Genomic DNA, 17,500 nt, shown 5'->3' on the forward strand with positions numbered 1-17,500 from the left:
TCAGTGCCTCCTGCCTATCCCCTTTCTTGTATATCGGGACTACGTTAGCTGCTTTCCAAATTTCTGGCAGTTCCCCTGTTGCCAGTGATTTGTTATACACTATGGAGAGTGGCATGCACAGTTCCTCTGCTCCTTCCTTTAGTATCCAAGGGGAGATTCCATCTGGGCCTATAGCCTTTGTCACATCCAACTCTAGTAAACACTTCCTTACTTCCCCGCTGGTAATCTCAAACTCTTCCAGTGGTTCCTGGTTAACTATTTCCTCACTTATCTCTGGAATCTCTCCTTGCTCTAAGGTGAAGACCTCCTGGAATTTCTTATTTGGTTCCTCACACACTTAATTGTCGTTAGTAGTGAATCCTTCTGCCCCTATCCTTAATTTCATAACCTGTTCCTTTACTGTTGTTTTTCTCCTGATGTGGCTGTGCAGCAATTTAGGCTGAGTCTTTGCCTTGCTTGCGATGTCATTTTCGTATTGTCCTTCTGCCTCTCTTCTCATCCTAACATATTCATTCCTGGCATTCTGGTATCTTTCTCTGCTCTCCAGTGTCCTGTTATTCCTATAGTTTCTCCATGCCCTTTTACTTTGCTGCTTAGCTAGCCTACATCTCTGATTAAACCATGGGTTTCTCATCTTCATTTCACTGTTTTCCTTTTGGACTGGGACAAACTTGTTTGCTGCGTCCTTGCACTGCTGCGTGATGTAGTCCATCATGTCTTGGGCCGTCTTTCCCCTGAGCTCTGGTTCCCATGCTATATCTGTTAGGAATTTTCTTATCTCCTCATAGTTTCCTTTTCGGTATGCTAACCTTTCGTTTCCAGTACCCCTCCTCGAGTCCAATAACTTTTCTTCAATCAGGTACTCAAACGCCAGTACACTGTGGTCGCTCATTCCTACTCGCTCAGTGTGTGTGTACTTACCTAATTGTGTGTGTGTGTGTGTGTGTGTGTGTGTGTGTGTACTCACCTAGTTGTGCTTGCGGGGGTTGAGCTTTGGCTCTTTGGTCCCGCCTCTCAACTGTCAATCAACTGGCATACAGATTCTTGAAGCTATTGGACTCTATCAAATCTGCATTTAAACTGTGTATGGAGCCTGTCTCCACCACATCACTGCCTAATGCATTCCATTTATTAACTACTCTGACACTGAAAAAATTATTTCTAATGTCTCTGTGGCTCATTTGTTTACTAAGTTTCCATCTGTGTCCCCTTGTTCGTGTCCCACCTATGCTGAAGAGTTTGTCTTTGTCCACCCTCCAAAGGATACCTGATCAACCAGGCTGTGACTCATACGTCAGGCTGCGAGCTGCCGCGTCCAACAGCCTGGTTGATCAGTCCAGCAACCAGGAGGCCTGGTCGACGACCGGGCCGCGGGGACGCTAAGCCCCGGAAGCACCTCAAGGTAACCCTGTCAATTCCCCTGAGAACTTTTGTAGGTGGTTATCATGTCTTCCTTTAATCTTCTGTCTTCCAGGGACGTGAGGTTCAGCTCCTTTAGCCTTTCCTCGTAGCTCATACCTCTCAGTTCCGGGACTAGTCTGGTGGCATACCGCTGAATCTTCACTAACTTTCTCTTGTGTATAACTAGGTACGGACTCCAGGCTGAAGCTGCATACACAAGGATTGGTCTGACATAAGTGGTATACAAGAGCCTGAACGATTCCTTACATAAGTTTCTGAAAGCAGTTCTTATGTTGGCCAGTCTAGCATATGCCACTGATGATATCCTTTTGATATGGGCTTCTAGGGATAGATTCGGCGATATTTTAACCCCCCCCCTCAGATCTTTTTTTCTCTATTTGACTCTTGCAGGATAGCACCTCCCAGATGGTACCTTGTGTTCAGCCTCCTGCTCCCTTCGCCTCAGTTAATTACTTTGCATTTTCCTGAGTTAAACTTTAGTAGCCATTTTCTAGGCCATTCCTCCAGTTTGTCCAGGTCATCCTGTAGTCTCTATCTTCACCTGTCTTGATTCTTCTCATAATTTTTGCCTCATTGGCAAACATTGAGAGGAATTAGTCTATACCCTCTAGAAGATCGTTTACATATATCAGAAACAGCGTGGGTCCAAGTACAGAGCCCTATGGGACTCCGCTGGTGACATCTCGCCACTCTGATGTCTCCCTGCCTCACAGTAACTCACGGATAAAGAGTCTGGAGCCATTTCTGAAGACAACTGAAGCTGCTCTCTCTATAATATTATTGGTTCCCATGTTGTTCCTATCAAACTCTTGTCTGGGTCTTCTGTCATTTAATGAAGGGCTCTATATGACTGCCACTATTATCTTAGGTCCACCCATTGTCATAGTTCCTGTTATGTTGAGTCTGAATCCTTCACATCCTGGAATTTTAATTTCTTCAATACTCCAGTCCTTCCTTAACAGCAGGGTCACTCCTCCACCTCCTCTCCCTTTCCTTACTATATGGAAGTCCTATGTAAACACTGCATTTGTTATGATGCCTGACAATTTTGTTTCTGTGAGTCCCATTACATCTGCGGTTTCTTCTTGTGCCCTTTCGGCCAGTTCACTTGCTTTAGCCGATCCATGGGCTACTTGGGTAGGCTCATCCTCCTGGAGGGTAGTAACCAGGGGTTTGGAGGGAGGTGGGGTGGGGGATGGAGGGCTTAGATCTTACTTGGGCCTGCTTGAGACTGGAAGAAGTTCAGGTCCAGGGGGGTTCTCGGTGTGAGGGCTCGTCCTCTTGTGCGGGTAGTTACTAGGGGGATGGGGGGAGATGGGGTGGAGGAGGTGCAGGAGGTGCTCGGTGTGAGTGGGGAGGATTTGGATGGTATGGTGGGCATTGTGTAGGGGAAAGGGAGGGTTTGGGCTCGGAGTGTGGTGGCATGTCTGGGGGGAGGGGGGGAGTGTCGCAGTCCCATCTGGGGTTCCTGAATTGCTTGTTTGGGGTTCCAAACTTCCCTTTGGGATTGTTGGGTTGGAGGCTGAAGTTCCCTGGCTCCCTTCCCTCTCCCTGCACCTTTTCCTTGCATCTGCTGCTTGCATTATTTCTTCTCTTCCCTGGCCACGTCCCTCTGATGGAATACCTCTCTGTATTCCCTTACATATTGCAGTTTGCTCTTCTTTACTAGAATGTCCTCTTTGGTGGCCTCTTTCCTGAATTAAGCTTTATCAATCGATTTTTGTCTTTGTTGTACTGCCGGGAAAACATGATCCAGGCATTGGTCAGCCCCTTCCATTTGTATCTCCGCAGCTTTGTCCTTAGCCCTCCACTCTTCCTGCCAAGAACCTTCTTGTTCCTCAATACCTACCACAACTACAGCTCTTTTTCCTTTCCATTAGCTGACGCATGCATCTTGCTACCTCCCATGAAGTTACTGCTTTCATTGCAACTTCTTTGACTGTGGACATGGTTTCTGGGCTCTTCCTCAGCATTTCAGCAAAGGTAGCACCCATTATAGAGGTCCCTGCCATTGCTATATCCCCTGCTACCTGGGGGTTGGTTGCCTGGACCTGAGTCTGAGGAGGGCTTCTTTTTAAGTTTTTTATCTCTTTCTGCACTGCACTTAGTTCCATGTGTAGTTTATTTATGGTTTCCCTCATTTCTTTCAATTCCCCACTGTACTCACCTAATTGAGCTTGCGGGGGTTGAGCTCTGGCTCTTTAGTCCCGCCTCTCAAATGTCAATCAACTTGTGTACAGATTCCTGAGCCATATCTATCATATCTACATTTGAAACTGTGTATGGAGTCAGCCTCCACCTCATCACTGCTTAATGCATTCCATCTGTTAACTACTCTGACACTGAAAAAGTTCTTTATAACGTCCCTGTGGCTCATTTGGGTACTCAGTTTCCACCTGTTTTCCACATTGTTCGCGTACCACACGTGTTAAACAGTTCATCATTGTGGACCCTGTCAATTCATCTAAGAATCTTATAGGTAGTGATCATGTTTCCCCTAATTCTTCTGTTTTCCACCGACGTGAGGTTTAGTTCCAGAAATCTTTCCTAATATCTCATACCCGTCCTCAGTATGTGTATGTGGGGATGGGGGGGGGGGAAGAGGAGCTCCTGAATGTTAATGGCATGGGAGCCAGCTTTGCATACTCCGCTGATTTGATTCTGTTGATATGTGCCTCTGATGTGTGTGTGTGTGAGAGGATACACCCCCGCCCCTTAGGAGTGTGTGGGAGAGGGGGAGACATCCCCTTAGGAGTGTGTGGGAGAGAGGGAGACACTCCCCCTAGGAGTGTGTGGGAGGAAGGAGACATGGCCAGGTGTTTTTGGGAGATATGAGAGACAATATCAGGTGTGTGCGAGAGGGGAAGGGGGTGGGGGGAGGAGGAAGGATACGGTCAGGTGTGTAGAGGTAGAAGGGTGGGGGGATCACCCCATGTGTAGGCGTGGCAAAATAGGAATCAGGTGGGTGTAATCTCCCGGACGGGGGGGGGGAGGTGGGTGGATAGAGGCGTGGCGGCTGGGAGGCGTGTAGGACGCTGGGAGGGGGATGGGGCGCTAGGATAGAGTCTCCGGTAGGGGAGTGTGGGATAGGGGTGGAACAGAGGAGTACGCATGCGCGGGGTCGGGCTGGTATATATGAAGCAGCGTCGGGTAGGTGGAAAGTGTTACTGCAGGTCGAGAGGTTGACGGAGCAGCACTGCGGGGAAGCTAGGAAGGAAGTTGAGGACAAGAACGACCTCTTCAGCGCTAACAGCGAGCCCTGAACCAACACCTTTTACTCCCCCCTTCCCCTGAAACGATACCTTCCTGCCTCTTCCCCTCTACCATGAATCTTTGAAGAGAGATCAAGATCTCACTACCATGATCAGGTCAGTTGCACTGCAATTTTTGGCATGGGAGTTAAGCCATGGTTCTCCATACCACAACCACATGCTAGAAACATCTGGAAAGTCCTCAAGAGAAACCAGAATGACACATTTAAGTACTAGGGTTTTTAGATCATGGTTTGTTTTTAAACATTGTTTTATGACAGACCCAGCAACTGCTTCTTATAATAATAATACTAATAATTCATTGTGTCGGGAGACAGGCAGCCTATCTGTCCCCTGCAGTCGGGGGACAGACAGGGGACAGGCATTTTTAGCCTAGCCCGAGGGTATGGCAAGTGAAGATTTGGATTTATGATGAAGAATTTGGGGTATAGGGTATATTTGGGGTATATCACCAGAGCTTACCATTTAAACCTTTAACATATTACTTTACGGATCTGGATCCGTAAAGTAATTCTCTTTATTAAGGAGTTTTAAGGTAACCCGCCTAAATTTAAGGATATATTGAACATGTTCAGTTTTTTTAATTTATGTTGAGTTTTATAAACCGCAACAAATGGGACACAAAGACCATTTTGCCAACAATTCTTTGTCCACTACAACAACGGCTGGACGGTGAACCCTGAAGGTATTTAGGAACGGAGTTAAGAGGCTTCAAGAACTGGGATATGCCCTTCCAAGGAATCAGATTCCCATAACCGTTGTGAGGTTGTCGAGTTGTCACTGTGGTGTTGTGGTGTCTTGTGTGGTGTTGTGGTGTCTTGTGTGGTGTTGTGGTGTCTTGTGTGGTGTTGTGGTGTCTTGTGTGGTGTTGTGGCGTCTTGTGTAGTGTTGTGGTGTCTTGTGTGGTGTTGTAGGGTCTTGTGTGTTGTAGGGTCTTGTGTGGTGTTGTAGGGTCTTGAGTGGTGTTGTAGGGTCTTGTGTGGTGTTGTAGGGTCTTGAGTGGTGTTGTAGGGTCTTGTGTGGTGTTGTAGGGTCTTGTGTGGTGTTGTAGGGTCTTGAGTGGTGTTGTAGGGTCTTGAGTGGTGTTGTAGGGTCTTGTGTGGTGTTGTTGGGTCTTGAGTGGTGTTGTAGGGTCTTGTGTGGTGTTGTAGGGTCTTGTGTGGTGTTGTAGGGTCTTGAGTGGTGTTGTAGGGTCTTGTGTGGTGTTGTAGGGTCTTGTGTGGTGTTGTGGTGTCTTGTGTGGTGTTGTGGTGTCTTGTGTGGTGTTGTAGGGTCTTGTGTGGTGTTGTGGCGTCTTGTGTGGTGTTGTAGGGTCTTGTGTGGTGTTGTGTTGTCTTGTGTGGTGTTGTGTTGTCTTGTGTGGTGTTGTGGTGTCTTGTGTGGTGTTGTAGGGTCTTGTGTGGTGTTGTAGGGTCTTGTGTGTTGTTGTGGTGTCTTGTGTGGTGTTGTAGGGTCTTGTGTGGTGTTGTGGCGTCTTGTGTGGTGTTGTAGGGTCTTGTGTGGTGTTGTAGGGTCTTGTGTGGTGTTGTAGGGTCTTGTGTGGTGTTGTGTTGTCTTGTGTGGTGTTGTGTTGTCTTGTGTGGTGTTGTGGTGTCTTGTGTGGTGTTGTAGGGTCTTGTGTGGTGTTGTGGTGTCTTGTGTGGTGTTGTAGGGTCTTGTGTGGTGTTGTAGGGTCTTGTGTGGTGTTGTAGGGTCTTGTAGGGTCTTGTGTGGTGTTGTAGGGTCTTGTGTGGTGTTGTGTTGTCTTGTGTGGTGTTGTGTTGTCTTGTGTGGTGTTATGGTGTCTTGTGTGGTGTTGTAGGGTCTTGTGTGGTGTTGTAGGGTCTTGTGTGGTGTTGTGGTGTCTTGTGTGGTGTTGTAGGGTCTTGTGTGGTGTTGTAGGGTCTTGTGTGGTGTTGTAGGGTCTTGTGTGGTGTTGTAGGGTCTTGTGTGGTGTTGTAGGGTCTTGTGTGGTGTTGTAGGGTCTTGAGTGGTGTTGTAGGGTCTTGTGTGGTGTTGTGGTGTCTTGTGTGGTGTTGTAGGGTCTTGTGTGGTGTTGTAGGGTCTTGTGTGGTGTTGTAGGGTCTTGTGTGGTGTTGTGGTGTCTTGTGTGGTGTTGTAGGGACTTGTGTGGTGTTGTGGTGTCTTGTGTGGTGTTGTGGTGTCTTGTGTGGTGTTGTGGTGTCTTGTGTGGTGTTGTGGCGTCTTATGTGGTGTTGTAGGGTCTTGAGTGGTGTTGTATGGTCTTGAGTGGTGTTGTGGTGTCTTGTGTGGTGTTGTGGTGTCTTGTGTGGTGTTGTAGGGTCTTGTGTGTTGTGGTGTCTTGTGAGGTGTTGTGGTGTCTTGTGTGGTGTTGTAGGGTCTTGTGTGGTGTTGTAGGGTCTTGTGTGGTGTTGTAGGGTCTTGTGTGGTGTTGTGGTGTCTTGTGTGGTGTTGTAGGGTCTTGTGTGGTGTTGTAGGGTCTTGTGTGGTGTTATGGTGTCTTGTGTGGTGTTGTAGGGTCTTGTGTGGTGTTGTGGTGTCTTGTGTGGTGTTGTAGGGTCTTGTGTGGTGTTGTGGTGTCTTGTGTGGTGTTGTGGTGTCTTGTGTGGTGTTGTAGGGTCTTGTGTGGTGTTGTGGTGTCTTGTGTGGTGTTGTGGTGTCTTGTGTGGTGTTGTAGGGTCTTGTGTGTTGTTGTGGTGTCTTGTGTGGTGTTGTAGGGTCTTGTGTGGTGTTGTGTTGTCTTGTGTGGTGTTGTGGTGTCTTGTGTGGTGTTGTGGGGTCTTGTGTGGTGTCTTGTGTGGTGTTGTGGTGTCTTGTGTGGTGTTGTGGTGTCTTGTGTGGTGTTGTAGGGTCTTGTGTGTTGTTGTGGTGTCTTGTGTGGTGTTGTAGGGTCTTGTGTGGTGTTGTGTTGTCTTGTGTGGTGTTGTGGTGTCTTGTGTGGTGTTGTGGTGTCTTGTGTGGTGTTGTGGTGTCTTGTGTGGTGTTGTAGGGTCTTGTGTGGTGTTGTAGGGTCTTGTGTGGTGTTGTAGGGTCTTGTGTGGTGTTGTGGTGTCTTGTGTGGTGTTGTAGGGTCTTGTGTGTTGTTGTGGGGTCTTGTGTGGTGTTGTGTTGTCTTTTGTGGTGTTGTGTTGTCTTGTGTGGTGTTGTGGTGTCTTGTGTGGTGTTGTGGTGTCTTTTGTGGTGTTGTGTTGTCTTGTGTGGTGTTGTAGGGTCTTGTGTGTTGTTGTGGTGTCTTGTGTGGTGTTGTAGGGTCTTGAGTGGTGTTGTAGGGTCTTGTGTGGTGTTGTAGGGTATTGTGTGTTGTTGTGGTGTCTTGTGTGGTGTTGTGGTGTCTTGTAGGGTCTTGTGTGGTGTTGTAGGGTCTTGTGTGGTGTTGTAGGGTCTTGTGTGGTGTTATGGTGTCTTGTGTGGTGTTGTAGGGTCTTGTGTGTTGTTGTAGGGTCTTGTGTGGTGTTGTGGTGTCTTGTGTGGTGTTGTGGTGTCTAGTGTGGTGTTGTGGTGTCTTGTGTGGTGTTGTAGGGTCTTGTGTGTTGTGGTGTCTTGTGTGGTGTTGTAGGGTCTTGTGTGGTGTTGTGGTGTCTTGTGTGGTGTTGTGGTGTCTTGTGTGGTGTTGTGGTGTCTTGTGTGGTGTTGTAGGGTCTTGTGTGTTGTTGTGGTGTCTTGTGTGGTGTTGTGGTGTCTTGTGTGGTGTTGTGGTGTCTTGTGTGGTGTTGTGGTGTCTTGTGTGGTGTTGTGGTGTCTTGTGTGGTGTTGTGGCGTCTTGTGTGGTGTTGTGGCGTCTTGTGTGGTGTTGTGGTGTCTTGTGTGGTGTTGTGGCGTCTTGTGTGGTGTTGTGGTGTCTTGTGTGGTGTTGTGGTGTCTTGTGTGGTGTTGCGGTGTCTTGTGTGGTGTTGTGTCGTCTTGTGTGGTGTTGTGGTGTCTTGTGTGGTGTTGTGGCGTCTTGTGTGGTGTTGTAGGGTCTTGTGTGTTGTTGCGGTGTCTTGTGTGGTGTTGTGTCGTCTTGTGTGGTGTTGTGGTGTCTTGTGTGGTGTTGTGGTGTCTTGTGTGGTGTTGTGGCGTCTTGTGTGGTGTTGTAGGGTCTTGTGTGTTGTTGCGGTGTCTTGTGTGGTGTTGTGTCGTCTTGTGTGGTGTTGTGGTGTCTTGTGTGGTGTTGTGGCGTCTTGTGTGGTGTTGTGGCGTCTTGTGTGGTGTTGTGGTGTCTTGTGTGGTGTTGTGGTGTCTTGTGTGGTGTTGTGTCGTCTTGTGTGGTGTTGTGGTGTCTTGTGTGGTGTTGTGGCGTCTTGTGTGGTGTTGTGGCGTCTTGTGTGGTGTTGTGGTGTCTTGTGTGGTGTTGTGGTGTCTTGTGTGGTGTTGTGGCGTCTTGTGTGGTGTTGTGGCGTCTTGTGTGGTGTTGTGGTGTCTTGTGTGGTGTTGTGGCGTCTTGTGTGGTGTTGTGGTGTCTTGTGTGGTGTTGTGGCGTCTTGTGTGGTGTTGTGGTGTCTTGTGTAGTGTTGTGGTGTCTTGTGTGGTGTTGTGGTGTCTTGTGTGGTGTTGTGGTGTCTTGTGTGGTGTTGTGGCGTCTTGTGTGGTGTTGTGGTGTCTTGTGTGGTGTTGTGGCGTCTTGTGTGGTGTTGTGGTGTCTTGTGTGGTGTTGTGGCGTCTTGTGTGGTGTTGTGGCGTCTTGTGTGGTGTTGTGGCGTCTAGGCCTTAACAAGGTCTGGGTTTCAACCATTTAAAGTGAATAATACTCAAGTATTACGTAATACTTCGAGTACAACTGTGAAGTACTCAAGTGTTGTGTGGAACACTTGAGTTTGTTATGCTGTGTGTGTGAATATTTACTATTTGCTATTTTACTATCTACATCTGTAGACTCCCCACCCACCCACCACCCACACTACAACCCTGGTACATGACAGGTGCCTGGAACACACCTGCAGACCCACACTACAACCCTGGTACATGACAGGTGCCTGGAACACACCTGTACACCCACACTACAACCCTGGTACATGACAGGTGTCTGGAACACACCTGTACACCCACACTACAACCCTGGTACATGACAGGTGCCTGGAACACACCTGTACACCCACACTACAACCCTGGTACATGACAGGTGTCTGGAACACACCTGTACACCCACACTACAACCCTGGTACATGACAGGTGCCTGGAACACACCTGTACACCCACACTACAACCCTGGTACATGACAGGTGTCTGGAACACACCTGTACACCTACACTACAACCTGGAGCACTTCGCACTCTCGCCAACACGAAGGCTGTTAGGCTTACTGAATTTAAATTTGGCCCTGAGGGTTGAGTTTATTGGGCAGCGCCACTCATCCTGTGAGTGGATAGCAGCATGTACAACACTCCCCAATAGGAAGAAAACCCGCTGGGTTGTTCATCCTGTCACTTGTACCCAGACACAGCTGGGACTTGCTTAACTGTCTCAAGTGAACAGCTCCTCAAACAAGAAGATTAACATCTGTCAACCCTTAAAAACTTAGGTTATCTTGCGGGTGCAAAATGGAGGAATCTTTTAAGAACAGTATCAATATTTGACAAATAGTGTTTTCCTAACTCAAACAATGTAGAGTTTATTATTCTACACATATTTCTAATGTCTCTCAGGTGTTCATATTAACGTAGATAGTGGTCAAGGCGGTGTCCGTCACTCTCACCACAGATTCTGCAACTTCTCTGATCAACTGTTGTTTCCATTCCATATCTCCATGGATATTTGTATCCAAGACGGATTCTCGCTATTACTGAGTCTCTCCCTCGTCCTCCTCCTCTTCGGCCATAATGATTGGGATTGCCAGCTGCAACCATGTTGTACCATCGTACAGATTCACTGGTTTGTGCTTCTATCCTCCTTTCCTCAGTTACCTTGTCACGGTGATGTTGCCTGACAATACCTCTAATTTGTAGTAGAGTCTTGGGTATGAAGTATTCAATATGGTCTCCTTCAGCGCCTTCAGCAGCCAGCACATCTGCTCGTTCATTCCCACATATTCCAACATGAAGGGAGGAGGGGGGGGGGGGAGCCACAGACACTTGACGACTCTTCCCTGATTGGTCAGTACTCTCACAGCTCTCTTGATCTCAGCGACTATCGCAAGATTTTCTGCCCGATTTTCACCAAGGCTTTGTAGCGCTGCTTTACAGTCAGTGCAGATCACTGCACCATTAGTGCTTTGTTCAAGGAATCTTAACGCCATAAAAATGACAGTTAGCTCCGCTTGCTTACTGAAGACCTCACAGCCACCGGCAAACTTTCCCCGGGTTGCAACCCACAACAGTTGTGTAACTCAAGGGTACCTATTTAGGTCTAAGAATACAGAGGCGCCAGAGTGTATGGAAACGAGCACAAACGTCTCACCCTGCTCGGGGAGTCGAACCTGCGACCCATCGGCTGCGAGCCGACTGCTCACTAACCCATGCAAGCAATGAGGCAACGAGAGAAAAAATTCATTCATGATTCAGCCCCTCCCTCGCCTCTCAGGAGCCGGGTGGTGGGCGGGTGGGGTGTGTGTGGGCGGGGGTTGGGTGGGTGTGGGGGCGGGAGTGGGCGTGTGGGCGGGGGGTAGGACCACCATCGCTGGCGTCGACTAATGCTACACACCACCACCCACTCCCACCCTCTTGCTGGTATTAGAGTCTCGCCAAGGACTACCACAGATATATTATATATTAGGGGAATACACACACACACACACGTGTGTATATTATTATCTGTGTGTGTGTGTGTGTGTGTGAGAGAGAGAGAGAGAGAGAGAGAGAGAGAGAGAGAGAGAGAGAGAGAGAGAGAGAGAGAGAGAGAGAGACAGAGAGAGAGAGAGACAGAGACAGAGACAGAGAGAGAGAGAGAGAGAGAGAGAGAGAGAGAGAGAGAGAGAGAGAGAGAGAGAGAGAGAGAGAGAGAGAGAGAGAGAGCACCTCCGTCACCAAGCTAAGAGCTGTTGTAACTATACTGTACATTTTCAAAGCGGTTTTTATTCCAGCTTTTTGCTACTCTGGTCTTATTGAACTATTCCTAGATTTAGGATTTTTATTTTGGAAATACTCTAGGTGATTTGAAGTTAGGCTTAGCGTCCGTGTATTTATTTTCCTCTATGTGTGTAGGGTGGTACTCACCTAGTTGTGCTTGCGGAGCTTGAGCTCTCCTCTTCGGCCCGCCTCTCAACTGTCAATCAATCAAATGTTACTAACTACTATTTTTTCCACACACACACACACACACACACACACACACACACACACACACACACACACACACACACACACACACAAACACACACACAGTTTCAAGTGTAGATATGACAGAGCCCAGTAGGCTCAGCCCGCCAAACACACACCGAAACTACGACGTTGGTACAACGTTCGAACAAGTTTTAACACCTCCTAACCAGTTATAACAACCAATATAGCAAGTTGTAACAACGTTCTAATACGTCATAAACACGTTAAGCCAAGATGTAACAACTTTATTACAAGTAGTAACAAGCGGAAAATGGAGACAGTTTCGGTTTGTGTTTCCAGGGAGGACACCTGTACATCAGTTGCTTGACAGTTGAGAGGCGGGACCAAAAGAGCAGAGCTCAACCCCCGCAAACACAACTAGGTGAGTACACACACACACACCGTATCAACACTGGGAAAATTGACTGGGCACCAATCCCTTACTCCTCGCCCCTGTTAACCCAGCTGTAACTTGTTACGTGGTTGTACAGTGATAAGCGGGTCGTGTTCCAGGGAACACTATAGTAGGGTAAGGCTTACCCATGAGGTAAGGGGAGGGAAAGCTCTCAGCTGTTAACAGGAGACAGAAGTCTCCTGCTCCTGTACCCGTCTGTGTGAAGATTGAGAGTGAGAGAGGGAAGGGAAGGCTATGATGCACTCATCCCAAACTTGCCTTATGAGTGCCTTCACTCACACCTATCATGGGATATGTCAAATTTGAACCCAACTAACTCACGGATGATAATATAATTATGTCGACTTAGTTTTGTAAATTGAGTCACGTGATCACGTGTGTGTGTAATATATATTACACACACACACACCTACCATGTATTCACCTAGTTGTGCTTGCGGGGGTTGAGCTTTGGCTCTTTGGTCCCGCCTCTGAACTGTCAATCAACTGGTGTGTGTGTGTGTGTGTGTGTGTGTGTGTGTGTGTGTGTGTGTAAGCACATGACTCAAAATATACAAAACTAAGGCGATATAATTATCACTTTATCCGTGCGTTAGTTGGGTTCCATTTTCACTTCTCCAATCACGAACTTTCTCTCGACACACCTGGTTGATGGGGTTCTGGGAGCTCTTCTACTCCCCAAGCCCGGCCCGAGGCCAGGCTTGACTTGTGAGAGTTTGGTATACCAGGCTGTTGCTTGGAGCGGCCCGCAGGCCCACATACCCACCACAGCCCGGTTGGTCCAGCACTCCTTGGAGGAAACAATTTAGGTTCCTCTTGAAGATGTCCACGGTTGTTCCGGCAATATTTCTTATAGTCGCTGGGAGGACGTTGAACAACCGCGGACCTCTGATGTTTATACAGTGTTCTCTGATTGTGCCTATGGCACCTCTGCTCTTCACTGGTTCTATTCTACATTTTCTTCCATATCGTTCACTCCAGTATGTTGTTATTTTACTGTGTAGATTAGGGACCTGACCCTCCAGTATTTTCCACGTGTATATAATTTGGTAACTCTCTCGTCTCCTTTCTAGCGAGTACATTTGGAGAGCTTTGAGATGATCCCAATAATTTAGGTGCTTTATCTCGTCTATGTATGCTATTAACACGTATGTTATTAAGTCACAAACTTTGATGAAGAAAGATACTAGAATAATTCTGCGCTTGACTTAGTGTAGGGAGGAGAAGGCAGGCATTGTGTGGTCGTCAAGCCGGTCCGTAACGCCCCATGATGGCGGACGAGGAGTAATGGCCGACCAAAACAAAAGAACATCGCCATGAAGGGACGACGTAATTAAGCTGGCTAATCCCGCCAACTTTAAGTACCTCAGTGGCGGGTTTTATAATGCAGCTTTAAACATATTTAAAGCTGCATTTAAGTTTCCCGATGAAGTTACCATTATGACAGAATGCTATATTTCAACTTCAATTTCCGTACAGGTTCAGGGAGCTTCGTGTGGAACACCTCCATTTGTAATGGGCTCAAACTGTCGCACTTCGTGAGTTTGGATTTAAGATGTTCCGTGTTAATTATGAACATTTTCTGTTGTGCACAGAGCCTAATATTATCTTCTCTATATCTGTACTCACCTATTTGTGCTTGCGGGGGTTGAACTTTGGCTCTTTGGTCTCGCCTTTCAACTGTCAATCAACTTGTGTACAGATTCCTGAGCCTATTGGGCTGTATCGTATCTACATTTGAAACTGTGTATAGAGTCAGCCTCCACCACATCACTTCCTAGTGCATTCCACCTGTTAACTACTCTGACACTGAAAAAGTTCTTTCTAATGTCCCTTTGGCTCATGTGGGTACTCATTTTCCACCTGTGTCCCCTTGTTCGCGTACGACCAGTGTTGAATAGTTTATCCTTACCCGGTCGATTCCTCTGAGGATTTTGTAGGTTGTGATCATATCTTCCCTTACTCTTATGTCTTCCAGTGACGTAAGGTGCATTTCCCGCAGCCTTTCCTCGTAACTCATGCCTCTTAGTTCTGGGACTAGTCTAGTGACATACCTTTGAACTTTTTCCAGCTTCGTCTTGTGCTTGACAAGGTACGGGCTCCATGCTGGGGCCGCATACTCCAGGATTGGTCTTACATATGTGGTGTACAAGATTCTGAATGATTCCTTACACAGGTTCCTGAACGCTGTTCTGATGTTAGCCAGTTCTGTGTGTGTGTGTGTGTATGTGTGTGTGTGTGTGTGTGTGTGTGTGTGTGTGTGTGTGTGTGTGTGTGTGTGTGTGTGTGTGTGTGTGTGTGTGAAGTTAGAGACCACGTGGTTGGGCTAGCATCACCTAAATTGGCAGAGGGAATGGTCTGAGGTATGGGACGAACATAGGCTGGTCGGGGTGGCCAGAAATCAACAGGGGGACAGCGTGCCAGGGATCACATTCATTCCCCCACCACGATTTTTTGTCACTGCCCCGCCAACTGCACACCTAAATATTTTTTCAAACCCATTTTGTATATTAATATCCACCATTATTTGCCGATCACGGGAAAATGAACAGATATTTCGTGTATCAATACCCTTCCCATACTTGTATAAAACAGACCATTCCTCCACAGGTTCAAAGGTTCCCCCCCCCCCCCATCCTGTCCAATCACAAATCCTTATCCTGACCTCATCAGAGTAATGGGGTAACTATTCCGTCTATTGTATGCAGGCGATGAGTCACAATAACGTGACTGATGTATGTTGACCAGACCACACACTAGAAAGTGAAGGGACGACGACGTTTCGGTCCGTCCTGGACCATTCTCAAGTCGACGACAATCGACTTGAGAATGGTCCAGGACGGACCGACACGTCGTCGTCCCTTCACCTTCTAGTGTGAGGTCTGGTCAACTGTCTTTTGTATCTCACGCTATTAGACTCCTCTCACTAGCGACCATCCACACATTACACGAGAGAGAGAGAGAGAGAGAGAGAGAGAGAGAGAGAGAGAGAGAGAGAGAGAGAGAGAGAGAGAGAGAGAGAGAGAGAGAGAGAGAGAGAGAGAGATAGATTTCAAAACCTATTCACTGTTAAGACATGACAACATAATCTGCACGTGGTCTAAGAACAGCTAAGCCTAAGAACCAGTAACAGTTACACCCTGGCGGGTAGCTTAAGTTACACCATTAGGTAACAAACTTCACTTCATTAAAGGTATTGAAGCAATTATCTCTAAAAGTGGAAGAGGCTAAAAACACCTTTAATTGTGCTCAACAGTCTGGAGAACAATCACCCCCACCTGAGCACTGCCCAGCGGCGCCTCCTCCTCCTCCACACTCCTCTTCTCACCCTTATCCTCATTCATATATATATATATATATATATATATATATATATATGTGTGTGTGTGTGTGTGTGTGTGTGTGTGTGTGTGTGTCAGGTGTGTGTGTACTCACCTAGTTGTACTCACCTAGTTGTGTTTGCGGGGGTTGAGCTCTGGCTCTTTGGTCCCGCCTCTCAACCGTCAATCAACAGGTGTACAGATTCCTGAGCCTATCGGGCTCTGTCATATCTACACTTGAAACTGTGTATGGAGTCAGCCTCCACCACATTACCCCCTAATGCATTCCATTTGTCAACCACTCTGACACTAAAAAAGTTCTTTCTAATATCTCTGTGGCTCATTTGGGCACTCAGTTTCCACCTGTGTCCCCTTGTGTTAAATAGACTGTCTTTATCTACCCTATCAATCCCCTTCAGAATCTTGAATGTGGTGATCATGTCCCCCCTAACTCTTCTGTCTTCCAGCGAAGTGAGGTTTAATTCCCGTAGTCTCTCCTCGTAGCTCATACCTCTCAGCTCGGGTACTAGTCTGGTGGCAAACCTTTGAACCTTTTCCAGTTTAGTCTTATCCTTGACTAGATATGGACTCCATGCTGGGGCTGCATACTCCAGGATTGGCCTGACATATGTGGTATACAAAGTTCTGAATGAGTCTTTACACAAGTTTCTGAATGCCGTTCGTATGTTGGCCAGCCTGGCATATGCCGCTGATGTTATCCGCTTGATATGTGCTGCAGGAGACAGGTCTGGCGTGATATCAACCCCCAAGTCTTTTTCCTTCTCTGACTCCTGAAGAATTTCCTCTCCCAGATGATACCTTGTATCTGGCCTCCTGCTCCCTACACCTATCTTCATTACATTACATTTGGTTGGGTTAAACTCTAACAACCATTTGTTCGACCATTCCTTCAGCTTGTCTAGGTCTTCTTGAAGCCTCAAACAGTCCTCTTCTGTTTTAATCCTTCTCATAATTTTAGCATCGTCCGCAAACATTGAGAGAAATGAATCGATACCCTCCGGGAGATCATTTACATATATCAGAAACAAGATAGGACCGAGTACAGAGCCCTGTGGGACTCCACTGGTGACTTCACGCCAATCAGAGGTCTCACCCCTCACCGTAACTCTCTGCTTCCTATTGCTTAGATACTCCCTTATCCACTGGAGCACCTTACCAGCTACACCTGCCTGTCTCTCCAGCTTATGTACCAGCCTCTTATGCGGTACTGTGTCAAAGGCTTTCCGACAATCCAAGAAAATGCAGTCCGCCCAGCCCTCTCTTTCTTGCTTAATCTGTGTCACCTGATCGTAGAATTCTATCAAGCCTGTAAGGCAAGATTTACCCTTAGATGTGTGTGTGTGTGTGTGTGTGTGTGTGTGTGTGTGTGTGTGTGTGTATCACGAAAATAAACACGTGATTAAAAATGTGACAGTGTCAGACCACGGAGGAAAATTGAAACAGGAATTTCCTTAAGTACTTTCGTATATTAATACATCTTCAGAAGGAGTGATTTTACAGGTCGAGTACTGGACATAAATAGGCAGGAGAGAATGGTGGAGTGATGTGAGGTACAATACGTGGACACTGCAGAGGGCCTATTGGCCCATCTGATGCAGCAACCACACACAGGCCCACAGATGGATAATTATAGCATAAAATAGTAAATATTTACAATGAATTAGTGAGACAAATGTGTTCCAATGATCTTACTTAAATCGCCCTTTAATTGATCTATTAAAAATGGATCTAAGTTATATAAATCACTGCTAATGTTCATATTACTTTCTTTTGTGATCTGTATCAAAGCAGATTCAATTATGTTTCTGTTATAGATGCTTTTACAATTCGTTATTGAAGAAGCATCTCCCAATCAAT

General features: G+C 47.0%; 2 protein-coding genes across 8 annotated transcripts in view; one reads left to right on the plus strand and one right to left on the minus strand.

Annotated features, from left to right (window-relative positions):
• LOC123755953 (COMM domain-containing protein 4) overlaps positions 1 to 17,500 on the minus strand; it is a 209,806-nt gene that overhangs the window by 45,063 nt on the left and 147,243 nt on the right. The window lies entirely within an intron of this gene.
• Positions 4,591 to 17,500, plus strand: part of LOC123755952 (uncharacterized) — a 25,577-nt gene continuing 12,667 nt past the window's right edge. Inside the window, exon 1 of the mRNA XM_045738936.2 lies at positions 4,591 to 4,790. Within this exon, the coding sequence (XP_045594892.1) occupies positions 4,783 to 4,790 (8 nt within the window). The 5' untranslated portion in view covers positions 4,591 to 4,782. The remainder of the gene's footprint in view (positions 4,791 to 17,500) is intronic.

The sequence above is a fragment of the Procambarus clarkii genome, chromosome 43 (genome assembly GCF_040958095.1).
Source record: "Procambarus clarkii isolate CNS0578487 chromosome 43, FALCON_Pclarkii_2.0, whole genome shotgun sequence".
In the NCBI taxonomy this organism is placed as follows: Eukaryota; Metazoa; Arthropoda; class Malacostraca; order Decapoda; family Cambaridae; genus Procambarus; species Procambarus clarkii.